This window comes from Anoplophora glabripennis, unplaced genomic scaffold (assembly GCF_000390285.2).
Source record: "Anoplophora glabripennis isolate ALB-LARVAE unplaced genomic scaffold, Agla_2.0 scaffold563, whole genome shotgun sequence".
Taxonomy (NCBI): Eukaryota; Metazoa; Arthropoda; class Insecta; order Coleoptera; family Cerambycidae; genus Anoplophora; species Anoplophora glabripennis.
In genome coordinates, this window is record NW_019417080.1 from 200,603 (window position 1) to 227,884 (window position 27,282).

The window sequence follows — 27,282 nt, forward strand, 5'->3', positions numbered from 1 at the left end:
GGTGTCCAGGAAAAGCGTACCATATCAAAGTTATGTTTTTTTAAATGGAACACCCTGTATTTTACTGCATTTTTGAAAGCACCGTAAAAAAATAGGTGAACTTTATTAAAGGTTCTGCATACCTAGGACTTACAGTTTGTGAGATATTTCAATTTTAGTGAAAATGCAGGCTTAGCGTAAAAATTTAATATTAGCAATAAAAAAATAATTTTAAGGAAGTAGCTTTTTTAGATCCTTGAAGTTATAAATTACTATATCTGTCGTCACTTAGTATTGTACAGGGTGTTCAAAAAACTGTTGAATACTTCTCTCAGCTTTAAACAACAATAACTTGGTTATTTTAAATGAGACACCCAGTATATTTTTACTCTGGAAGTTAGAAAATTTAAAACAAATTAACTTCGGCGATGAGTAACATATCTTGAGAGTCTGTGTATACAAAACCAGATCCTGATGTAGCTACAAAAACTTTTGTGTAGAAATTGTAACGCAAGCAGTAAAACAAAACACTTATGTTAACGTTATTAAAAGAAAATACCTGAAAAAGCCTGCCTGGATTACAAATACAATTTTAGATCGGTAAACCAAAAAAATCTAATGTTTCGAAATTTGCAAAAAAATTCACATAATTTAAATCTAGAAAAACAATATAAAGAATATAAAAACAAATTAACAAATATAATCAGAAACGCAAAGGAAAAATATTATAATGAATTGATAAACAAAAACAAAAACAATTCAGAAAATATATGGAAAGTAGTTCAAAACATAACAAAATCTAACAACAAATTTACCATCACTTGATAAATGAGAATAATGTTGAAATAACTGGTAACATAGATATGGCTAAGGAATTTAATAATACTTTTCGTAATATAGGGAAAAAATTAATACAAAAAATAATACCCAATAGATTGGTTGCTTTCACTAAACTCTCTAGTTTTATTGTCCACAGATCATCAAGAAGTCAAAAACATTAAACTAAATTTAAAAAATAAAAAATCTGGAATTGACAACCTGAAATCAGAGTTAATTAAACATATCGTGGAGTTTGTGACTGAGCCAATATTATACATTATAAATGAGTGCATGAAAATTGGTACTTGGCTGTGGTTATTCCTATTTTTAAAAAAGGAAATAGTGCGTTATCAGCTAATTATAGGTCAATTTCTTTAATAACTAATCTTTGTAAAATATTGGAAAAAATTACCAAATTAAGAATAACATCTTTTTTAAATAAATATAAGTTACTTTCACAAAAACAATATGGTTTTAAGGAGCATATGTCCACCCAAGATGCTATCATAATGCTCACAAATAATGTCTCCTCTGCTCTAGATAATGGCCAGCCTTGCTTGTGCATTTTCATTGACCTTACCAAAGCCTTTAACACTGTAGTCATCCTGTACTTCTAGGATCACTAGGAAATATAGGAATTAGAGGTCAATGTCATAAATTCTTTGTCAAATAGAAAACAATGTGTAAGGTTGGGGGTGAGTGCAGTGAGTTACCTGTCGAATATGGTGTCCCGCAAGGTACGGTTTTAGGACCCCTGATATTTTTAATATACATTAATGATTTATTTGACTTACTTACCAGTGGAGGGTTTGCAGACGATACAGCTATCTTCCATAAAGGTAACACTTGGGACGAACTGAAAGAAACCGTGGAGAATGATTTGTCTTTGTAAAAGATTGGTTCAGTTACGTTACAAACCATTGACAATTAACCAGACAAGCTACTTTCCTTTTACATGCAATAAGTCAGTTTTCACATCTTTTGATTATCTGAATTTAGAAAGTCAGGGTCATTCAATTAGAATCTTACCTGCGACAAGAATAAAATATTTTGGTGTTTTTATAGATAGTGGGATATACATATAAATTATGTTATAAAGAAGCTTCAATCCATTTTATATAGGTACCTTTAAGTATCTCTGTAGGATGTTATCTAGACAATGTCTAAAAATGGTCTATCATGCTTTAATATGAGTCATATGAATTACGCTGTACCATTTTGGGGTTCAGCGGTTAGTATTCCATTGACCCACTCACAATTCTACAAAAAAGATTTTTAAAGATGATGTTGGAAAAAGAAATAACTTACCCTAGTAATGAATTGTACCTTGAAGCCAAAGTATTCGATGTAAGACTAATTTATTACTACAACTGTGTTTGTAGGTGTCATTATACTGATAATAAGCACGAAATATCTCACAACTATAAAACCAGAATAAAACAAAAGTACTTTTCTCCTTTCATGCAAAAAAATTTGGGTCAAAGATCACTACTATATTTAGCACCTAAACTATATAACACTACCTGATTTCTTGAAAATTTCTTGAAAGTAGACAATCTATCAATGTATGTATTCAAGAGGAAAATTAAAATGCACATATTAGAAACTCCTCGGGAAAAAATAAGTACATTTTTTTATTAATACAATTTTATTAATCCGAATTGACTGATTCCGTAAACATATACTTTTTTTATCCGTATATTTATGTATTTCTTTCCTGTTTTGTTTTATTATACATATTTGATGTCTTTCTGTGCTAGACATTTTGTGATATTTATACTTTATTATGTTCTTGAAACAAGTGTCAACTTATCAAGTATTGTTTATTCGTATAACTTTTAAAATTGTTTTACGTTTTTATATACTTTGTATTTTTCTACGAACATAAATTATTATTATATATAATGGTACAACCATAGATAAAATAAATAAGAGCATTTTATTTAATAGGAATTTCTCGAAAATATACATATATTTTTAATGTTTTCAAAAGGAACGAAAAAAATTTCGCTGAATGAGATTAAGGCCATTTAGATGGCAAATGTTTGATTGGGATTTATTTGGGTGATATATCCAGGTTATATATTTATATTAATTATGAATCCTACGATATAAATTAAATTAAAGATCACTAAAAATCTCCAATAAATTAGAAACCGGTTTGTCTTCAATTTTTTTAAATCTATTAGAGCTAGGGAATTTGCAACAATTTTGATATTACACAAATCAATCAGTCAGTCAACTGCTAATTTCTGGATGAATTTATTAGGTGAAATATTGGTAAATGTAGGATAGGTCAGTAAAATATCATAAAAAATCAAATTATCAGAGATCCATTATGCTGCTTTTTAATAATGTGTGGTACTTAATGAGAACGTAGACTGTAAGATGGTAACGTAATTTTAATAAAGTTATTAACATAGCATTAACAACACTTAGTTTACCAACACAACTTTTAGTGTATTGATAAAAGAAAACTTTTAGAAGTCAATGCAACCTTATCAGGATTTTCAATTATTACTCCATTTCAAATGACATATTACTGCTTTTATTAGAAGTAGCAATTATTTCTGTATATATAATTAAAAAGCATACATTTATTTTCAGATAGTTTATAAATAACAATTAATATCTCAGTAAAGTTATCAAATGCCTCATAAACAGCGTGTCCCACTAGTGCGGGAAAGTCCAATATTTATGTTAAAATGAGGAATATATGGATTTTTCTTTTTACTGTGTTGCCACATTTCTCGGAATGTACAAATTAAAAATATATTCAACTATACAGCACTACAGGACACGCTGTATATGAGAAAAATGGTATGGACAGGACTAGTATTCTTTATCTAGTCCTCTGAAATTAAAACAAATGGTTATTGGTCTAAACGAAATTTTGAAAGTGCAGTTAAATTTTCGATGGCAACGTCAAGTTTACAGAACTTAATTTGCAATTTTCACATGAAGAAACGGAGATTGATTAACTAATAAAAAAATATCTGGCTTTGCTACATATGAAAATTGCGCATTTACCTATCTTAACTTCAGCGTTGACAATTTAATTGAACTATAACACATGACCGTAATCAAAAGACGAAAATCAAAATTTCTAATTTTTCGTTGATAACAGAAAAGGTAGATCAATTATCTCTGAAGTAAATTCCGCAACTTGCCTAATTTAAGATAACCAAGATCCCCAAAAACCGAGCATAATTTTCTCAATTATTAAAATATTAATACGTATAAAGATATTAAATTTTTCATTTGATAGTAAAATTCATCTTCAAAACCTAGGAGGATAAGAATGAATAAATTTTGAGGCATCCTCCATGAATTAATTTTGTTTCTCTCTCTCTTTACAATGTGCCTACTACTTAACCAAAAAAAAACATAATTAACTTTTAACTTGTGACGTATAATGCATTATTTTATTACCAACTTTATTATGAAGACTACGCTCCTGGTTGACGTTTTTATTAGAATAAGTGATAACATCAAAGCCTCCCCATTTTCTAAATTAGTTTACGTGGCATAAAGATAAAACACTAAACAAGCAAAAACTTTTCCAGCCAAATAAAAATGCCGTTTGCATAAACCCATCAAGTAATTTATGGCAAACTTTTTCTTTGAAATTCAATTGGTGATGTGATTGGCTTTGCAAGTGGATGTTTCACGCAATTCTGATAAGATATAACATCCCCTCTCTTGTATAAAATATGGGGTGTTGGGATCTTATATAAGGGTTCTATTAGAGAGCTGATACTCACCTTCACAAGATACGTTGCTGATATCACCATCACCGCAGCGTCAGAACAGTTTCAAATTCAATCTGTGATTAAGCTTACTATGACAAGAGAACTGACGGTGGTTGCGCTTATATTTATTCTGGGTACGTATTTATAATTGTATAATTTTAAAAATTGAATTCCACCTTTTTAATTTAGCTACGCAGAAGTGATAAATGCCATAAAATACCTGCGTGAGATGTTGAAGTAGGTAATGTTAATGTCACCATTTGGGTTGTCGATACATTGTGTTCTTTTTTTCGCTCAATAATAACTATAAAAATACTATAGCGGATAAAATTGCTTGTACATTAAATATATGTAAATTGTAAGGATAATGATTATGCAATACCGTTAGTCATTATTTTTTTTTCATACACTAATCTAAGGATAGTAAAATATTCATAATGCATACATTATTATTTCTTTTTAGCATGCTTATCTTTTTTCTTTATAAAGCATTTTAATCAATGAACTAATTTTACTTAGGTCAAGATTATTCCTTGGATTATTTTTAGACCAAGAAACCTTAATGCTCCTGTGTGCCTAAAGACACGAATTTTCGAGATAAGCATTTTGAAGTTATAAAAAAGAGTAGGTATCACATTATACAATTACATATTAAGACTTATGACAAAGAGAAAGCCACTGAGTATTTGGAACAGATAAGCTTATTTAATTGTCAATGTAAGAAGTTTTTTTTAATTTAAAATATATTTAAAGCTGTGTCCTAAAAAATGTATTGAAACGTTTTGTTCGAAATACAATTTTAATTCTCTTTTAAAAAATTATGTATTTAACATTTTCTAAAGAACAGTGAAGAGGCTTAGCTCCCAAAAAAATTTGAAATTTTTTCTCCAATATTTGATAAAATAAAAAAATATGTCTGTGTACATCTCTGTTAAAGTAAGCAGTATTAATCTAACAGTGTGAATTAAAAATGTCAGCTTTTCATTTAAATTTTAATCACAATAATATTCACAAATCGCAGTTTATGACTATATAAACTTTACTTGAAACTTTTTATTTCCGAATATCAAACTGAATAAAACACAGTTTGTTTTATAACTGGAAGTCTTGATTTAATTTTCACAAAATTTAGTATCATAGGTACCTTCCAGTAAGACATATTTTATAAAATTCAAATGTTTTTAGGTGCTGTATGCACTGCAAGCTGCTACTGACTACGCCAGTGTGTGTCGAATGCGGTTAATTCCAAGTGACGCAGAGGTCTTTTTGGAATTTGATCTCAACAAATTTCGTACGGACTGTATTTAGATATTCCAGTAGTGCAACCATTTGACGAATAATTGAAAATGAGATGAAATCAAGTCTATTAAAAAACATTAAGACCTGTCTCTGTAATATTTTCATGATCAAGAAAATTACATTATTAGTACTATAATACCACTCACATAAACATATCTACTTATGACAGTACTAGTAATAGTGCCTAAACATTCATAATATTAGTCAGAAGCAATCAACTTTTTAATCTCAAAATGAACTCTTTTTATTTATGAAAAATTAACATTTCGGACGACTTCACATATTTTTTTCGAGAACTGGCACTATTTGTTTCTGTATGAAAAATGTTGACAGTTTTTTCATTTTAGAAAGGCTATAAAAACAAAAAGAACTGATCCTGTTTATTTTCAAGTTTGAACCCTTTTTGTAATGAGTTTTGGTACATACGTCCACAGCAACTTTTTTTTTTATTTTATGAGTTGCAAATCATTAAAGATCATACCTTTACAGTCTCTAAGTTATGATACTGTTAGATGTATGAATAAAAGTTCTACGACTTCCTCATTAATGAAAGAATATTTAAATATTTGTCCGTAGGGGTGGTTTGGGGTGAAGCACAGTCCTGTAACTCATGTGGATCGGAATGCCAGTCTGCTTGCGGTACGAGGCACTTCCGAACGTGCTGCTTTAACTACTTGAAGAAAAGAAGTCCCAATCCCGATCCACTACCTCAATCCATGGATCCAAGCTTAAGGTTGGAGCTGTGGCTCGCAAGATCAAGATACCCCTATTTCCAGCAAAGAAATATACTAGACAACTCACTAGAAGTTTCTAACGACGTCGGTGAACACCACAACCATGACTCCCAAATGGACTGAAGCCAATATTCTGATATGTCCGCAGCTAGGATGTTATAATTTAGTTCTTATTATAAGAAAATAATCAAATATTATTTTTTACTATGGATAATAATTTTACATCGAATCTGAATACATTTCAATGTCCTAGCTGTTTCGAACTAAACATGTATCCATCAGTTTTACAATTATTATTATAGTTTGTATAAACTCTCGGCTGGATATTATACGAACTATGAACAGAAATAAAACCTTGTCTATGTATAAAAATGTATATTTATCCGCTGCAACAATTTTATCGTTTCTAGAAAAAATAAATTGTTAATTAATTTATTGGTGAGAGTAATCAGCTTAACATATATGTTTGCTTTTCAATTTTTGTAATTATATTTTGTGCAAATATTTTATTACGGTGGCCATACTATTAATTTGAACTATGTGTTACAGTTAGATATATAGAAAACAACGTAAGTAGAACATTTGAATTTGCATAAATATCGACGCATATGACGAACTTTCAGAATTGTTTAAGTACAAATTAGTTATAAATAATAAATAAAAAGTATTTCAACAACTGTAAAATGTCAGAATTTGATTATTTTCTGCAAGTAAAACGAAATAAAATATTTATAAAATATGCTTCTACTTGCTGGGTTTTTTATAAAAAAATTTGCTTTTGAGATATTGTTTAGTATTTAAGCATATATATTTAAAGAACTCTTTATTTTAAATTTTGACATGCGTATATTAAACTAAAAAAATAGCACTTCTTGTCTGGAGATAGTTTAGAGGTAATCCAAATGGATTAATTTAAATAGATACCACACCATAAGTTTTTTCTTAAAATAATCTCTTCTACTTAAATTTTGAGTGTTTAAGAGTTTTCTGTTGTTTTATAAGGTGCACATAGATACGAGAACAATAGAATTATTGAGAGCATGTCACAGTTCTCAACAATATTTTTTCGTCGGATAAATGTAGCGCATTAACTTATTAATTCATTTTTGCACAATTTAAAAAATCAATAGCTGTTTTATACTGCGAATATTTTCTGTATAACAAAATATATGACACAATATTAATTTTCATATCTGCAACAAATCAAACACATTATTTCTCTTTTCCAATATTTTATTTATCAGACTAAATTCATAAATCTTGTTTGTTATTTCTGATAGATACATTTTATTATTGCGTGCGTATAAATAACTATTCAGAATTGTTCAATAAAATATTATCAAGCCGTTTTTTTGCAATCATAAAAAGTTATTAATACGAAATAAAAATTCGTTACACCTTTTCTATCTCTGAGACCAATACGTTCATTATTAAGAATATGATTTTTTCCATTTCACTTGTACATTTTAAACTATATTTGTTACAACTATAAAGACAAACACACAATCGTTTGTTTTGTTCCACTAGACATAAAACAATTACAGCTTAAAATTCGTCAATAGAGATATTTTCTTTAACGTTTCATTGTTTTCTAAACCTAAAGTATTATAGAAGCCACTGGCCACTATTATTGGCTGTTGTTGGTACTGCTGTTTCAGCAACATAGTAGAACATACCAAAATTGCCGATGTAAATTTAATGAAAGTTCTTGGGTTTAGAAATTTTTTAAAATACTTCGCCATCCCCTCACTTTAATATTATTTTATGAGTAATTAAATATTATATAGATTTAACTCAAAGAAATGACCTCATTTTTGCAGCAAACATATTTTAGAAATCAAAACAATGTTTTCGATTTATCATATTTTATTTTATTCTTATTACTTAGACATTAAACTGGCAGTCAGATAAATATAACACATAAAATTTGCGTGCGTCACCTCCAGAACATTTTGCAACAGTATTTAAAGAATTGGTGCAAGTATTTTCTTTTTACATAGACGCGCAAAATGTTTAAATTTAAATTACATAGTGCTAAAACTTGTTTTGTAAAATTCAGGTTTTGGAAATCTAAGTTACATATTTTGAAAGTCTGAAATCTCTCCAATTTAGATATTTTAAATACAGATTTTGTTATAGCACTGCCGTATATAAAAATAATTAATTAATTACGAAATTAGACCTATTGGTAGCTTCCTTTCAAATAAATGCAGTATTTTCAAATAGAAAACTATATCACTATATTACTTATGAACATGACTTAGAATCATTTTATAATAACTGAATATCTAATAACTTTTGATTATGAATTTCCCTTAATTCGACTGTTAAATGTCTACATAATATTCCTATATCAAAATTAACACAAGTTCAAATAAATTGGGGTTAATTATGACACCCATAGAAGGCATGACAAGGTTAGGAAAAACTGAGTTCACACAACTCATTCTTTTATTATTCAAATTCGTGATTCAACTGATTTTGAGAATATTTTAACAAAAACACCAACCAGACACCTTCAAGCTGTGAAATCTTTTTATGGAACTCAGTAAAGAGACACTCTGTATATGGTAGTACCATCTCTAAAAGTACTTCGTTTTCTTATTTTCGTTGTTATGAAAATTCATTGGCATTTTTAAGTCGTCCCGACAACTTGTTACGACGCGTAGTAACAAAACTGAACATTTAATATTCAAGGAAACTCATTACAATTCTAAACCAATCTATCTTTGAAATTATATTTACTAAAGTAGAGATTAGTAACTTAAAAGTTTATAAAATTTACCATAATTTAATTAGTTGTGGATCTACCGATAGGCCCAACATTACTTTTAAAAAATTTATAAAATATTGTTCCGCAAGAGGAATATATTTATTAAATTATTTATGATATTCCTTAAATCAATAGTTATAGCTCCAGTCAACACCCTAGAGTATTATTAATACAATTAAGATTTAGTCAAAACGTACAATGAAACATAAAAAAGGGTAGCAAGTCCTCAGTTTTTAGATATAGCAGGGAGGCAAAGCGCAACTGGCTGTGGCGCTCTTGGCTGGCACTGCCACGTCATCTTCCGTGCTTTCAACCGAGTTCTGCTGCTTGCGCCTGTTCAGTTCCACGTTCGCTTCCTGTATAGCTTCCCAGAGCTTCGCTTCCGACATGATCTGTCGAGAGAGGTCCTCAATTGCCGGTTCTGCGCTCAGTTCTAGTAGACTGTTTATGGTTTCGTCCATCTCCTCACCCTTGTCAGTTAGGGCTGGTAAATTGGATCGTTTCTTACCGCAGCCTTAAAACATTGATGCAATAATTGTAAAACATATTAAAAAATTAAAAATACAGAGCATAACTGTGATGTTACCAATACACGTATCCGATAACAAATGGGCCGTACTCCTTGGATGGAAATAAGCCGACATATTACAATTTTGCCTGCTTAACAAATTATTGGACTTCGAATAATGTTTATTATTATTTTTTTGTGATAATTGAAATTCTAATAATTGAATTCTTTGAAGATAATTGAAAAAAATATAGGCCCACAAGATAAAATCAGTTATCAGCTGCTATAGACTGGTGCAAGAATAAAATATGTCGCTTATTCTGTTTTTGCACGACATATGTGTTAGTTTTGTGTATTGTATTTATTTACTTTCATAATAGTATGTAACTTGTTTTTGATTATTACTTATACTTACACTTCTTTTTGAGCACATGATCGTTATNCCCACAAGATAAAATCAGTTATCAGCTGCTATAGACTGGTGCAAGAATAAATTATGTCGCTTATTCTGTTTTTGCACAACATATGTGTTACGTTTGTGTATTGTATTTATTTACTTTCATAAGTAGTATGTAACTATTTAATCATTTTTTATACAGAAAAACGTTTTTGATTATTACTTATACATTTCTTCTTTTTGGGCATATGATCGTTATTTATACGAAAATTTCAGATGCAAATATTATATTTATTTAACAAAATAGAATTACAACAATAAATACTAAGGTAAAATAAATCTTTATCGTCTTCTTGCACCAGGTGTTCAATTGTATTAAGATAACTTGAGGCAATAAAGACTTTCGTTCTTTGAAGACTCGTAATTACACTATTAAGTACACTTATTTAATTTGTTTAAATTCAATATTTAATGAGATCAAAAAATTTCAACTTATTTTTTTTATGAAGATAGATTGTCAGTCCATCAAATTATTTTGTTCGGACTTATTTGGTCAATGTCATAGCAACTAAAATCTATTGTACTTTCTTACAATTATATTAAGATAGTGGCTAAATTTGAATTTCGAAATGACCCTGCGATACATCAAACAAACGTAATTTGAATGGGTAACTATTTCGCACAATTGTGATTATGGTTTTTTACTTCTGAAAAAATACATTTTATTTTCTGTAAAATATGAGCTAAACAAGCCAAGAGATAAGAATGCTAATAGATTTATCTAAAGTTTAGATTCTGTTTAGATTCTAAACAGAATGCCAAAGAGAGACTTGTATGATATTAAAAAAAACTTTATATCATTTTTAATACATTAGAAAGTAGAAAGTAATTTGAGTAACAAAAATAGTCAGTTTGACAAAAATACAACAGTTGTTTTAAATTAATTTTAGCGTCAAAATGATGGCATCAAACTGTTTTGATCAAATAAATTTGACGAACATTTGTTAGTCTGGCACTGGCCTCAGATTTAAAGTAGATTCATGTTAGAACTAAATTCGCAATTTTTTATGCGAAAGATAATGGCGTACACAAACGGAAAAAATTAAATAATTGTTTTTAGGAACTTTATTGATTTGTGGCAAAACTGAGAGATAATGGATGATAAAAAGAATTATTAAACAAACTATCAGATTTACTACTATTGGTATTGTCAGTTAACAATAACACAGCTCCAAAAAAAAAAAAAAAATCAAAAAAATTATCTCTGGGGTATGTCTATGTCTACCATATGTTTTCGGGGGCTCTAAATTCGAATCCATTTAATCACATCAAGATTTTTCATAACCTCAAAAAATAGGCCCAAAAACCCAATAAATCCTTTATCCATTGACCACTCAACTCCTATAACTCTATAACCCCATAACCTCTTAATTCTATAACCTTTTAACCCTTAAACCCCGTAACCTCGAAACCTCATAACTCCGATACCCATAACCCGGTAAGAAAGAGACTTACGCCTTTAAGCCCTGAAACACAGTACCTATGTTCGAGCCATATGTACTTCTTAAGCCTTAAACCCATATTCCCCAATAATCCCCAATAATCCCATAACACCATAGCTTCATCACCTCAAAATCCAGTCAAGAATAGACTTATGCACGAATTGTCATGAATCGAAACTTCTTACATCATTGTTGTACTACTTATGTGTGTTTACAATCCAAGTATCTAATAAGGCACCCCAAAGGGAATAGTAGCCTTCTACATCCTCGTCGTTGTTCCTCATTTCGGCAAAACGTAGGCTCCCCCAACGAAAGTCTCTTTCTTACCGGGTTATGGGTGTCGAGTTTATGGGATTTCGAAGTTACGGGCTTAAAGGGTTATAGGATTAAGGGGTTATAGGGTTATAGGAATTGAGTAGTAAATGGATAGAGGATTTATTGGTGTGTTAGGCATATTTTTTGAGGTTATGAAAAATTCTGACGTGATGGGGTTAAATTGATTCAGATTCAACGACCTCGAAAACATGTGGCAGACAGAGTCAAACTCCAGAAGTAATTTTTTCGATTTTTTTTTGTGGAGCTGTGAAAATGAATGAAATGAAATTTAAAAATTGGAGTAAAATAAGAATTAGAATTAAGAATTATGTAGAATAAAAATTACAACAAAACATAACAATGGATTTGTAGTGCAATAAATTTTATGTAATTTATAATGAGGGATAATATCGAATCAAAACAAAGAATACAATTTGGAAATAATTCTCCGAAATTTTTCTGTAATACTTTTTATGTAAAAAACAAAATTTCGTGAGGGTTGTATTTTATATTTTTGCGATTTCTAACATATACCAACTTTATCTATAAAATGCACCAGTTTATTTGTAATAGTCTAAAAAAACATGATGGATTTAATAACGCAAAGTAATGAATTTGAATGTCTTTAAAAATATTTGAACTCTCTCTTTAACTCAAAGTTTCTTCTTTGGTTATCTTATTTCTTTTCTGTCTCGGGTTTTTCTTACTTCAGTTTCTTTTACAATATCCTCTTTTTCTAACGCTAGAATTAAATTTAGAATGGAGAATTAATAAATCACTTCAGCAAAAATTTTGTGGTTGGAAATGCAAAAAAGATTTTTTCCAACATCACGTAGCTTAAAACAATAATTGAAATTTCTACGTTCTGCATCTCACATTTGAAGGATCGTAGAGCATAGTAATCGTAAATCGGTGGTGCTATTGGTGTTGTCTTTTTGTTTATTTTGAAATCTACGCCTTAATGTTTGTCTCAACATATTTATTGCATATTTTAAAATAAAACTTATTAGATGTAGGTTGGGATCTGGATGCATAATCTATTTATCTGTACCACATCAAAACAAAAGAAATATTGTCTGGCAAACAGATAATAAAATATTACACCTCAGTTTACATTGCAGTCTTTACGTTATTAAGTTTTATTGCTATTTGCCAAATGCAAACAATATTTTATGTAACTAGATACGAGGTCGGTTCAGAAAATAACCGAACTTTTTAAGGTTGGCAGCATTGCGTTACGCATAACCTCCTCTATAACCACATGTTCTTGGATTTTTGATATCTCAATTAGTTTTCGTGAAATTGTTATGTGAATGCAACGTGTTTAAGTGTTAGTGACGATTTTTGAATTATGCGATTTTTTGTAACAAACTGGAGCAAAATTTTGTGTGAAACTAGGGAAAACTTTCACGGAAACGTTTTTCATTTTTGAAGCAAGCTTACGGAGATGATGCTCTGGGTCATATGAATAGTTTTCTCGAATTAAGTGGTCGTCAGTCAATTGTAGGTAATCCTCGGTCAAGAAGGCTTTGAACTTCAACTGATAATTCCCACGTTGAGCAAATCAAACATATAATGGTCATGCGTTATCGTTATATCGTTATCTTCCGTTTCAAAGGGTCTCCAGAAAGCCATGCTAAATTACTGGTTACGATATGAACAAATAATAATAATATTAACTAATAATTAATAATACTTATTATACCAATAAACAACAACGCCAAGCACTGCTCTTTACTGCACTGGCAAAACCAAGTGAACAGCGTTGAACACAAAACTAATTATAAAATACCATGCAAAAAAATATTTACGACCTAGTGGACCAATACAGGTTTTCTTTGACAACCAGCGTGCCGCCGTAGATTCTACATCAGGCGGACTGGTCTACTAATACCGTACTCGTCCAATGGCTATTAGAGTATAAATTACGAGACAAATAATGGCTAAAGCACAGGAAGAAATTTTAAGAGAAGTGCAGACGGTCATGTGCTTTAAGATTCACAGGATCCAATTGATATCGTAACAACTATACTATTAAGGCGTCTTACAACGGTTACGTCAAAAAATCAGCAAAAAGGGACCAAAGTTGTGACGGACAACTCATGGTTCTTGCACCATGACAATGCGCACACTTAGCATTTTCAATTCATCAGTTTTGTGCCTAAAATCAGATTACTGTCCTCCCCCACCCTCCTGACTCGTCGCGATTTCTCCTTATTTGCGAAATTAAAATCAGTGCTAAAAGGAGGCCGTTTTCAGACTATTAATAACGTCAAAGAAAATTTGTCACATACTTTGAAGACTATTTCAAATGAAATGATCAAGAACTGCTTTGCGAAATGGGAACGCCGTTGGAAAAAGTGTGCAAATAGGGGAGGGAAGTATTTTGATGGAGTCAAGGACCAATAATATATAAAAAAAAGTTTAAAAAAATAAAGTTCAGTTATTTTATGACCAGACCTCGTACTATTTGCAACGCCCAAAATCTTTGAGTAACTTGATTGAGTAAAATAATTGAAATGATCTCTAACTATGAAAAGTATATGGTATGATTCTCATATTTAATACCATTAATATTAAATATTGAATATTATATCCTAAATTAAGTTAATTTTTACATTAATCAAATTTATTATTTTCACTATTGTTATTATAAGAAATACTTAACCATTTTTCAAAAATTTGAATAAAAATTCTTATATAAAGGTTAGTCAGTTAATAATTTGAACGAATATTCTTTTACATTAAAACAGTCAATCAAAAGATACAATCAAACAGTTTTCATAACTCCCTAACTTTAAACGATAGGTTTATAACTAATGTTACTGTATATGTACACACAAATTTAAATATTGATATTGCATGAATATGCGTATTTTTACGTTTTCTACCAAAACGCCACAAATGAGGCACACTTCCACTTTAACATATCTTATCTCAACATGTAAGCCACAATGTGAACACCTATTCCTAGTTCACTGATATGTTGTCCATGAAACTGTTAGTGTTTATTTACAGTGACCACACACAAGTGAGTACCCCTTTGTGTTATGGGTTATGAGTCAAATATATTAAAAATAATAATTCGCAGAATACATTATGATAATAATAAATGATCATATTGTTATCTTAAGAAAATCTGTGTTTTATTTCAATTGATTCTACAATTAAATATTTAAATGTGGGATTTATAACTTTTTTAATTAATTTATAATATAATATTTTGGCTTTACTATGATTATTATTATTAAATATGTTATCTTATAGGGTCCATTCCAAAAATTTAATAGAGGTAATTCATCATGTTACTCTAAAAAGAAAGCTTTAATATACGTTTTAAATTGTATTTTTTTTTTCGCGTCTGCCTTAATAAAACGTTTTGAGTCTAACTAAGTCTTACCATTTCGGTGTTATTTAGTAGGTACCCTTTTAAAAAAGTAATTCATTCAGGTATGAAAAGAACTGTAACATTTTTAACATAGAAATGACGTGCAAGAAAGTATTATTTTTAAATAAATATACAATATTCATGAGAATTCCTATATAAATACTTACATTTAAAACAGTGATATATGTATGTTTTGAAGTAACAGTACCCTCGCTGTTGCATATTTACAATTTCTGTTACAATTGTTTGAACAGTTTATTTGTGCAAAAATTGTGATGAAGCCATTGGCATACAATATATGTTTAAAATTAGTAAACATAATTTAAAAGTGCATTTGTTAAAAATACAACTTTAAGATTGCTGTGAAAAAAAAAAATTAATATATAAGCTTTTCAAAATAAAATTAATCATTTTCATATCGACCTATGGTTTTTAACGGCATATTACTTAAAAATTATTTTACATCTCAAATAATGTTTTACCAACAATGCCAACCATTTTTCAGTGATCGAAAACCATAAGGTCAGAATAGGAGTTTGCATCAGGGGTTTATCACTCCTGTATCGACAAATATGTACGGCATTACTGAAAAATTCTATATCATATTGTAAGTCTTATTATAGAAAGGCCGTACAGTAGTAAATAGTTTGTATTAAGGAGAAAATAGTAGTAAAAATAAAATCAATTTTTGCAAGTAATACTTATTTGCAAAAATATATTTCAAAACATTTGGAACCATTTTTTTTTGTACGGAATTTTGTTTTTGTTGATTATTGTTGTCAGTATTATCAAAATATATTAATGAGTACAAAAATTTTTTACCGTGAAATCCTACCTTTGAGAGGGAAATTAATTTTCCTATAGTAAGCACATGTTTCATGAAAAATGTACGGCATGGCCAAAAATATCATTATTTTATAAAATAGAATTAAAATTAGTGAATTTGATGTTGGTTCAAATCACCCCCCATACGCTACTTACAAATAGAGGGTTGCACCCTGCATATCTAACCCCTGTATCAGCAGATACGTACGGCGTCACTAAAAAAGTTATCTACGTATCAATCCGAAACTTTCATAAATGCCGTACTGTGTAAATCACCAAAAATCGGGCCAAAATTTTCAGAAAATCAAACATTTTCCTGGCTTCCAGTGTTGCTATTTTTGTATTGCAATAGGTCGAGGTTCATTTTTTTTGTATAACCTATATACTTTAGAAATGCCGTACAAAAATGTTTTGTCGAAAACCAGCCCCCTTGGTGGACAGGTTTAGCTTACCTGTGTACTCAATTGTATCAACAAGAATTGACGGCATAGTTTCTGTTATTGTTATATATGGTAGTATTGCTTTATAAGTAATTCATACTGGGTCAAATGACCCCTTGAAAATTTCCGATGGGTTTGTAGTCTATATGAATAACCGCAAACATTTAGCAAACTATAAGAAGCATATCCCAACATACTTTAATAAAACGAAAGGAAATTATTTGCCTCTTTCTGTCCAATTTAACATAGAATTCTTAAAAAAAAAACAATAGTCGTCACTTGGAACCTGAAATTCCGATGTCCTTAATTACTAGTTTGCGATTTGAAATGCGTTAAGCAACTAATACAGAAGACCCTTTTTTTGCAAGCTCAAACGAACGATAACAACCACATCCTGTTATCAGGGATATTTGATCAACCAACGAATATTTATTTATCAATGTAGATTTTAAATTCAGTACGGACTTAAAGAATGAAGTAATAGGAACTTTCCTTTAACACCCAAAGGAAATGAGACACCACGTATAATCGAAAAATTTTAATAAAAGCCCAACTTTTATTTGAAATGTTTAAATGTTTGTTTATATGTATTATTCATATTACTAAAGTTGTGGAAGAATGCATCTTACGTGGAACATCCTTATCATAAAAGAGCCTTTGTTTTTCTTAATAAAATCACGAATAAAATATATATTTTTTAATTGATTAAACTTCGATACCGAAGCTGAAAGAATTGAATGTTACATAATTAAAAAAGATATGAAGATGCACCAGTGATTTTATCTTTTAGAAATTTTAAATCCTGAAAAATATTTTGATAATACCATTGACGAATGACATTTTTAATTTAATATTTTATCACCGATAAAACCATGTGTGGTGTTGTCAGCGATAAGACTTGCGTTTTCTCAGTATAATAAGGACGCTATTGGCCAAAAATTAATAAAATAATGTAATGAAAGAAAAATAATGGTAAATAAAATATGATTTTCATATTAAATTAAACCTCAAATGACAGAAATATTTTATCTAGCCCTCATGGAAAATTATAAAAAATATACAAACACCGTAAATATTCACCGCATGTGTATTTCTTAAAAATAATATGGTCACCACTTTCCATAATATATATGCACGTCAAAGAAATCAACATGTCTGTTAGATATTTCCATAAAACGATGCAGCGAAACAGGACATGCATTTTAAAATGCGAGATTTTGATAAATAATTATATAAATTAGCTACTTAATTGACTTTGTCCTTCTTTACCATATGCCTAAATATCTTTAAATTATTGTTATTCAAAAGCTTCAAACACTTGATGATCATAAATAAAATATTGAAACCCTGAACTCCATAGAATGTATTTTTTTCAGGAAATATGTTGAAAGTGAGAGGCCAACTTGTAACCAGAAAACAAATATTGGTAATATGTGGAATAATATTTTGTCTGCCATTATTAATATTATTATTGGACCACCCAAGGACTAGATACATTTTAAAAACAGTGCAACTGAAATCGGCCTTTTCATTAGCATCAGATTATACACATTTAGTAAATATAAACTTTACATTTAATATGCTTCCATTAATCTGTATCGGAGACGAAGAACCTTTGTTAATTTTAGTTCATTCCGCAACCAATCATTTCAATAACAGAAAAGTCATCAGAGAAACTTGGGGCCAATACGACGATGACATAAGACTTTTGTTTTTAGTAGGGACAGCTAACGGCAAGGATATTCAAGAGAAACTTGAAGAAGAAAGTAAGCAGCATAGTGACTTACTTCAAGGAAATTTTGTGGATACCTACCACAACCTTACTTATAAACACGTAATGGGTTTGAAATACGCCGTATACCATTGTTCTCAGGCTAAATTTGTATTAAAGGTGGATGATGATGTTTTCGTTAATATTCCTACTTTGAAAATGTTTATAGCTACTTATATCTGCCAAAATAGACAACCAACGAAAATACTATGTTCAAGAATACGCAATCCTACCGTATTAAGGTCAGGAAAATGGGCGACATCCTTGGAAGATTACCCGGCGAAAAATTATCCGACACATTGTGGGGGTTTTGCAATATTTTACCCTCAAAATGTTATATCAACTCTATACGAGATGGCTCAAAAAACTAAATTCTTTTGGGTAGATGATGTATTCGTTACTGGAATATGTGCCAAACAGTCCAATATTACCCATATAGGTATTGAACATTTAGTACTGTCTACTGCAGATGTTCATAATATCGTTGATTTGTCATTTACCAATATTACTAAACCATTTTTGATTGGGAGAATTAATTTGAATGAAAATCAAATTAGATCTTTATGGAAATTTGGTAGAAGCCATACATCAAAGACTATATTAGATTATCTCGACTACAATTAGTGGTTTTGAATAATTTTATAATTAGTTAATTTATTTTTCTATCGTAGCTAAACTGTCAGTATTATATTTTTACTTTTTGAAATAAAATGTTTTTAAAAGTTTTAATATCTGCGTTTATTTATCTTCTGTGGACTAATTAAAAAGCTGTTAGAACTGAATAAACAGGGGCTTTTTATAACTCATTGCAGTCAAAATTATTTGTCAATACCATACAAATTTTTTCGCCTTAATACATACTTTTAAAAGTAGTGTATGTTCTGCTTTACTTCATAATTTATGCCATGACTTCATTAACTACGTTTTTAATTTATCTTTTTTATTTTATATAAATATAATAATAAAAGATTATTACCTCTATAATCCTAATAACAAAATACACAACGTCATTAAATTTAATGAAACATTTGCATTGTGTATTTAAAAACTCAGTCTTTATCTATTTATTTATAAATTTACATATGTATACTTATTTCATGAAAACTGTTGAATATGGCAATGTTTTTTCTACTAAATAAATACATACTTATATAAATCGTTTCTTATGTAAAGACCAAACCAAATAGTTTTAGAAACCATTCCCACTTGAACAAACTTTTTGATGTGGCTTCTAAAAAATAGCTTTGTTCCATTTCATATTTTTTATCAGCTAGAATAAAACCATTTTATAAATGAAACGCTTTCATCGGATAAAAGGTTACGGTAGAATATGATCTTTCACAATAAGAGCGTTTCAGTAAAATTTGCTTATATAACTAACAATAAACCGACTAACAGCAAATAAATTATATTTGTATAGAACAAACATTAAATGATTTAGATAAGGGATATAGGTTGCATTAATAGATATTATATTATAAAAAAGTTTTTTGGTGCAATTTTTTATAAATTTTGCACCAAACTTCCGGTCTTGCATTATGTTCTTTACAAGGTCCAAACAAATGAGTCCAATTGCGCCCAGCTTTCCAAATACTATTTTACATATTAACTATTATATCAATTATCTAAAAAGCAAAATAAAATTTCTACGTCAGTGATGTTTTTGTAGTTTTGATTATGACATTTCAAATATATAACATTATTTTTGTGCAATAAATATCATTACAGCTCATTTTTAGAATAAAGTATGGTACTTTTTTCTTAGAAATAACATTTTACATAATTTTATGTGTTCAATTTCAAAAATAACCCGTGGCATCAAAATTCTGGTGTTTTTATTACATATTCCTTACCGTATATTCATCAATGATTGGTATATTCGAAAATTTTCGATTATTGCGATACTTTCAATAAACATCTTTTTTTATTTTGAGGAGTCCTTTCAACAGACAAAGTTTGGCGTGTGTAAGCCGCTGTATGTAAAAAATGTATTTATTTTAAAATGATTCAGATTATTTAACTGCTTTAAATATACCTACATCCAAAATATTTTCAAATTAAATTATAGATATGATTTATATAGCCATTTGTTATTTCCGATTTTTGTAATCAATAATGGTAACACTTTTTTTTTACTTACCTGTAAAGGCATTACAGAAAGGACGTTTGTCCGGTTCAATGAACACTCTCTCTCTGGTGGGGTAAGGTGCCGACCCCTGGATAAAATACAATTACTGTATTCTTGATAAACTATATTTACTGGGTGATTCACATAAAACATTCCGATTCAACAACTAATGACGCAAAGAAATTTGTAGATTCTGTAAAAACTAATCGATGACGTCAATTAAGAAGTCAAGTAGAAGTTTTCGAGTATAAATTGATATCGATGCCACTGGAATCAAAAGAAATGTGCAGGAATTTTGACAAATGGTTTATCTTCGCTACAATCAAATTTTAAGCTAAATATGTTCTATAAATAACTATCGAAAAATTTAATAATTTTTAAGATTACTGCATAATCAAGTTACTCGAAACAGATTGAATTGTACCACTTGCAGATTGATTACATTTAATGCAATTTGATATGATTTTCGTAAACTTAAAGAAGGTCTGATGCATTTTGTACTCTGTAGGCTTTATATATTTTAATTAAATTGGTAGTACAATCGTGTGCAATTCTAATACAAGTTGTTTCAAGTTTACTTGAAATAGCCAAATTGTGTCAGATTGTTTTGTGTCTATTGCTGAAATTTATATCGTTTCTTATGCAAGATACTTTTACAATACTTGCACCAGACTTAACCGAAAGTACTTGAGTCCAAAGGGGTGAATATAAGTCAAGTACAATATGTCTTACTTAATTCTAATGTAAGTTTGCAACATAGTCACTTGCTTTAATTTACCCCTTTGTGCTCAAGTGCCCTGAATCAAATCCATTGAAAGCTTTGATCAAGACAATTGCACAATGAATCTTGCAGTAAACCTGATGCTAATTTCAGCAATAGGTACACAGCACTCTTGTATAAGTGTCTTGTGCAAGATTTTGCTACCAGGGATGTAATGGTAGACATAACTTTAATTTAACTTCTGAAGTTGATCAAACTTTATAAAAATAAAGTTAAAGGAATATAGCATACGACTTTATAAGTAAAAAAAAAAATTACATGCTTGGTAAAGCTGATCATTAAAATAGGCTTAGAAGTTTTTGCAGATGTGTTTGAGTTTCACATTTACTCTATTAACAAAAATTCCCCTTCCCTATCAATCTAGATACTAATATAATAATACTGTCTAAATTCTCATTTATTTTCTAACTACTCAAACAACACAAGACAAACGATTTCACTATTATCACGCGGTCTATATAATTCATAATTCATATATGTATAATAGTGCAGTAGATGATTTTTCTAAATCTTAATTGAGTTGGAGATAAAACATTTATTCTTCCCAAAACAAGAATAAGCTGTTCATAAACAATACTTACTAAAATGTTTGGAAAGGTAGACAGGTATACTAAATAGGACTATAGAATAATCAGTACATTTAGAATTTTTAAATTTAAGGAAGACTATAGCATCCTTCCAACATACTAAAAAAGTTGTCTTGATCAAACAGTCAAACTTAATACAATTGAAGTTTTATTAAGAAATTATTTTATTGAATGAGCAGAAAAGGTATTTTAAAGTCTATCCAATTTATTATTTTATTTAATAAATTGCTTCATTCAAATCTTAAAATAATTCTTAAACATTTTAAATTTTATTGTTATTTATTAATAATAATTCAGTTCAATTTTAAGAGCTCAAAACTATTATGAATTTCGACTGTCTTTACCTTTATCACGTGATATGTAAAACTGTTGAATTTTCAAAATCTTTTTTGTGACACAATTTTCTTAAAATTTAGTGGTAATGTGGATAAATCACTTTTCAAAATTCTGAGAAATAAAAATTTCTTCTGACTCCAACGCCATCTACGATGTTCATAGTATCAGCTGGCGCTAACAGAATCAAAAAATCTCTTTCAGTTATTCTAATTAAGGAGTCAGGGAATTTTATGTGAATCACTTGCTGCATAAGAATAATAACAGTATACGAAATAAACAACGTTAGAATGAGATCTAAATGATACAAATGTATGCTATATCTAATTTTTTGTTGAGATTAAGATAACTTTCTCTTTTATCACAGATATTTTACCACATCACATAATTATTATTATACAGCGTGTTACAGAATGACGTTTTGAAAATTTTGGAAATTATTGTAGATGATGAAACAGTTTGCAATAAGAATCCTATAGCTAGAAATGTGAAGTAAAGTTTCCACAGTACTATACACTAAAATCAGACTGAATTGGCTGATCGTGCAAAACCTGCCAGACACTTACGTAATCCACGTGCATTACGTGGGCAGCTGCACGTGTGCAAGTTCTTTAATGCATGTTCCATAATGTTTTCAAATTCAGGGGTTCGTGTCTGTCTCTTTGCATTTGCCTGATGTGTATCAGATGACACGGTTTCTGTATTCCTAAGTCGACGATCAACATTGGTGAATAATGGGTTGCTAGGAAGTCGTCTGTTTGGGTACCTTCCTGCGTACAATCAACGAGCTGCACTGGCATTCACGCTAGCATCACCTTAACACAAATGAATGTCAGCAAATTCTCCAAATGTGTAATTATCCTCCATGAAGCCAGAACTTAACTGCAGTATGTAAAACAGGATAAGCACACAACTGTATACTGACTTAACTTGGTTAGTTGTGTGTTTACAGCACAATGTCAGTGGATGAAAGGTGTGAAAGACAATAAGCACTCTTCATGTACACAGGCTTAGGCAGACTACTGTAGTTTACTGTGTTTACAGTCCTTCGTCCGCAGCAGTAACATAATGTCAATGGATGAAATGGTAGCTACCCAAGTGATAGGAGGTCAAAACCTCCTACTGCTGTAAAATGTTTATTTCACATTTCCAGCTATAGGTTCCTTATCGCAAAATGTTTCGAATTTCACCTCTACAATTTTTAAAACGCCATTCTGTAATCCCCTGTATATTGAATGATCATATTTATGTATGCGGGTTATTTTATTTTGTAAGAATTCTTTTTTTATTTGGGATTGAACCAAAAACCAGTAACTTTTTCCTAAATTTAGCAACAAGCTCAGTTCGCAAAAACATACCCTAGTTATAGCAATTTATTGGAAATGAAAATAAGAATGAAACAGTTACGACTTCACAAGATTATTTTTATTTTATAAACGATTAAATCAAACTAATTTCAATAAATTACTATAATATATTGACCTTTTTCTGAGAATATGTGTTCAGATAAATAAAATAGGTTAGCTCTATAAAGTTTTGCCATAAATAAATCAATGTGAAAATTAAGCAAGTTAAACAAAATTTAAATACCTAAATTTGAAATTTTCTTAAATTATAAATACGTATAAGAAAACTACATATATCTACACGTACTTATGCGGTTGTTTTTAAATATTGCAAAAAGTTTTCAGTATAAATTTTAATTCGAACTAAGAATAAATATAGACATTAGATCAAATGTACCATATTATGGAGAACTTGAAAGAAATCTACTTACCTCATATTAAAATCAAAAACAGCTAATACAGATTATATCATTTCATTTAAAAGCATCCATTAAATATACGTACAAGGACACGATGAACAATCAATCGGATATGGGTAGGACATGTAAAAATAACGTTATAAGTTCATATATATATTTTTTTATTCGGGTTTATCCTGTAAAATATTACTTTTAAAGTTAAGAGTTGAAAATCGTTTTTTTTTTTTTCATTAAGTTTGAATAATTTTTGGATGAAAGCTAAGTTATTAAATGCTATGTCTGCAAATGCATTCAATTTGTTCAAACCTCATTTGGGAGCCAGGGGCGTAGAGCGTCCTCCCTCCCCCCAAAAAAAAAAATTATTGGCAAATTTTTAAATTTTTCTATATATTTTTTAAAGGTTGTATTTTTTAAGTGAAAAAAGTTATACTTTGCTTGTGTACATTTCGAGCTAGAACTGTATAAAGATTTATTATTTTCGATCTTAATAGCGATAAAAACATGAAAATTTGTGCAAATGACATTTGACAATATGCATTTATTTTACTACATAGAGAACCAATTGATGTTTCCAGATTTTATTATTATTAAGATATGTCGGAAATATATGTATAACAAGTACATCTTCTTCACTTAAAAAAGTACGTAAGTCTTGAAAAATGGTGACCAAAATTATAAAATTGGCCTATAAAATAGCTATAAAGTAGCTCTCGGTAAATTGAATGCATTGGTAGAAATAACAGCTTTTACCTAAAAATAAGAAACAAAAAAAAACTAAAACTTACAACGTAAAATCGAATTTGAACTCTCAATTTCAAGATTTAGTAACTCTACAGGGTGAGCCCGAATAAGAAAAATATATAAACTTGTGTCGTTATTTTTGCAAGGCCTACCTAAATCCGTGAGATTGACCACCATTTTTTGAATTGGACACCCTGCACATAAGTTTTTGAAAATTGTGTGCAATCTCTGGTGTCCGCACATTCTGATTGTCAAATGCCGAATAAATCTAAAATTCTCGTAAATATGTATATGTAAAAAATGTCTACCTAAGTTTAATAAATTATCTTTGAATTACTATTCAGTTGCTACATATTAAAATTTTTGAATCATTTATACCGGGCCTTACTTAAACATTGAGTTTAAAATAAGACAATTTATGGTAAACATTAATATTTTCTAAACATTTTGCTCTTCTTAAATTCTTAAACTCGAAATTAAGTCGATACCTAGGTAGACTAGCGTACCACTTTGTGACGTAACGAAAATAATTTCATTCACAAAAATACATACACAGACTCACAGTTTTTAATAAATTAATTCTTGGACTTACCGACTCTAAATTTAGTACAGTATAATTTTTTGATATTAGTTACTTCCATACAAAATTGTATAAAGTTTAAATAGTGATATTGAAACTGTCTGTGTAAAATGTTCAATAAAATGCTATTTGATAATGCAAGGAATCTTCTTTTGCATAAGTGAAAAGATTATTTTCCATCAACATTATTGTCCGAAAGTCTAAGAACAATTTCTTATTTAAACTCAAAATTTTGATTTTTTTTTTCGATATTTCATGATGCAAAATTGTGAGAAATATAAGGCATTTTTTTTTCATCTTAATCATGGTTAATTGATGTTTACAGAGCAATAAACCTGCTCCTTTAATTTTTTATAAAACTTTGACGATTCAGGAAAGAAAAACGGTTCTACCGATCGATTTCAAAATTTACAGACCTCATGGGCATATTGAGCTAAAAAAAAACCTACAAACATTGGTACTCTTCGCAATATTCACAAAGTAGTCGTCGATTTCCCAAACATACCAAAAGGCCCTTGAAGAGGATAGATTCTAGTTTCCAAAACCCACCTTCCGTTCGCTGTACATTAGTTCATGAGATATCGATCATCAAAAAAAGGTGATATTTCACTCAATAGAAGGTATCTCAATGAGAAATAATCGTACAGAAAATAAAAAAAAAACAAATTGAAGCTGAGGAGTCAGGCTAAATGACCCTGTCATTGATTACGCCAGAAAAAAAGTTGTGCGCGCATGGACAGTTTAAAAAAAAATGTAGAATTTTTGCCTTGAATTATTTCTCTTGATTGCGCCGAGAGTGATGCTCAAAAAAATGTTTTCATCTCAAGATTTCAGAACTAGAAACTTCAAGCTTCAAGATGCTTCTTTTTTTTTTCTCGATACGACCATTATTCACGAAGTTACAGTGTAAATATGATAATAAATTACAGTTACGGTTAGGATTACAGTTCGTACGATATTTTGTTGAGATATAATTGCAAGAAGACCCCTGCGTCACTTTCTTGGAATTAACCGCATTCCACACCCGAGGCAGAAAAACATTCGCGGCGTGGCATTCACCATAGCAGCTTGCACCGCATACTGTGTTTTGCAGTTACGAAGGCATGTTTCTTCGGTTCTTTTCTTGGCATTCTATCTCAACAAATATTGTACACACTGTACCTGTGACGGAAAATACCATGTAACTTTTCTGTGATTTGAATCTCCCTGTGTCATAAACGTCTATAGCCACTGAAACTCGGTATTATCCGCTGTTTTCTGGTCTTTAAATTTCTTTTCATGGATTTTCAACTTATACTAGCACATCAAAACTACCCCAAAAAGTGTTCTAAATTTCAATCCCTTTAACCTATAACAAAATTATGTGTCCGTCACTGATTCAGGTATAAATGAGCTACACTTTACTAAGTTTAGTGTTCGAAACGTCAATTGTATTTTTTTTATTTCTTTGAACCTATTGGAAAGCGTAGCTCTTGCTTTTCTCTTATGTAACATTTATCCAAAGTAACCCTAAAAAATTCAGAAGTATTTGAAATGCCCTATTACCCTCTTGGGAAGAAACATAGCTTCAGCCTCCGAAACGAGAAGAACTGCCACCATGCAGGCACAGATTATGAAGAATGCCGACGACGTGGTCATGTCCCCTGAAAATAAGCAATGAAAGAAGAGAATTATTAACAGTGATAAATGGATAAGCTTTATTGGCGACCCCCCGCGCCGTTACAATGGAATACTCTCTGCATCCGGCTGCGAGGAATGCGGGGGTAAAAGCCACTTAGTCTACTCTAACTACAAGGCTCAACACCCCGGTTCTCTAATCATTTGCCTACTTTGATTGTTCATTGTTAAATGGAGAGGCCGAATTA

The 27,282-nt window shown here is 29.9% G+C and overlaps 3 protein-coding genes across 3 annotated transcripts; 2 read left to right on the forward strand and 1 right to left on the reverse strand.

The window, feature by feature from the left end:
* Positions 1–4,581: 4,581 nt before the first annotated feature.
* LOC108911407 (trissin) lies at positions 4,582–7,296 on the forward strand. The gene is made up of 2 exons (XM_018716340.1): positions 4,582–4,684; positions 6,426–7,296. Exons 1-2 carry the CDS (start codon positions 4,642–4,644, stop codon positions 6,704–6,706), a joined length of 324 nt encoding a protein of 107 aa, XP_018571856.1. The 5' UTR covers positions 4,582–4,641; the 3' UTR covers positions 6,707–7,296.
* Positions 7,297–9,589: 2,293 nt separating this feature from the next.
* LOC108911402 (cardioactive peptide) lies at positions 9,590–27,055 on the reverse strand. Its single transcript, XM_018716334.1, has 3 exons — positions 26,963–27,055; positions 20,643–20,718; positions 9,590–9,870 (listed from the first exon to the last, which is right to left on the reverse strand). Exons 1-3 carry the CDS (start codon positions 27,053–27,055, stop codon positions 9,590–9,592), a joined length of 450 nt encoding a protein of 149 aa, XP_018571850.1.
* LOC108911405 (beta-1,3-galactosyltransferase 5-like) lies at positions 15,016–19,180 on the forward strand. Its single transcript, XM_018716338.1, has 2 exons — positions 15,016–15,109; positions 18,108–19,180. Exon 2 carries the CDS (start codon positions 18,113–18,115, stop codon positions 19,124–19,126), a length of 1,014 nt encoding a protein of 337 aa, XP_018571854.1. The 5' UTR covers positions 15,016–15,109; positions 18,108–18,112; the 3' UTR covers positions 19,127–19,180.
* Positions 27,056–27,282: the final 227 nt, after the last annotated feature.

What these genes read in the sequence shown, in the direction of transcription:
- LOC108911407 (XM_018716340.1), top strand. Translation starts at nt 4,642, where the DNA reads ATGACAAGAGAACTGACGGTGGTTGCGCTTATATTTATTCTGG. An exon ending in TGCGCTTATATTTATTCTGG is followed by an intron (nt 4,685 to 6,425) that starts GTACGTATTTAT and finishes ATTTGTCCGTAG; the next exon opens with GGGTGGTTTGGGGTGAAGCA.
- LOC108911402 (XM_018716334.1), bottom strand. Translation starts at nt 27,055, where the DNA reads ATGACCACGTCGTCGGCATTCTTCATAATCTGTGCCTGCATGGTGGCA. An exon ending in CTATGTTTCTTCCCAAGAGG is followed by an intron (nt 20,719 to 26,962) that starts GTAATAGGGCAT and finishes TATTTTATCCAG; the next exon opens with GGGTCGGCACCTTACCCCAC. An exon ending in TTTCTGTAATGCCTTTACAG is followed by an intron (nt 9,871 to 20,642) that starts GTAAGTAAAAAA and finishes CAATGTTTTAAG; the next exon opens with GCTGCGGTAAGAAACGATCC.
- LOC108911405 (XM_018716338.1), top strand. Translation starts at nt 18,113, where the DNA reads ATGTTGAAAGTGAGAGGCCAACTTGTAACCAGAAAACAAATATTGGTA.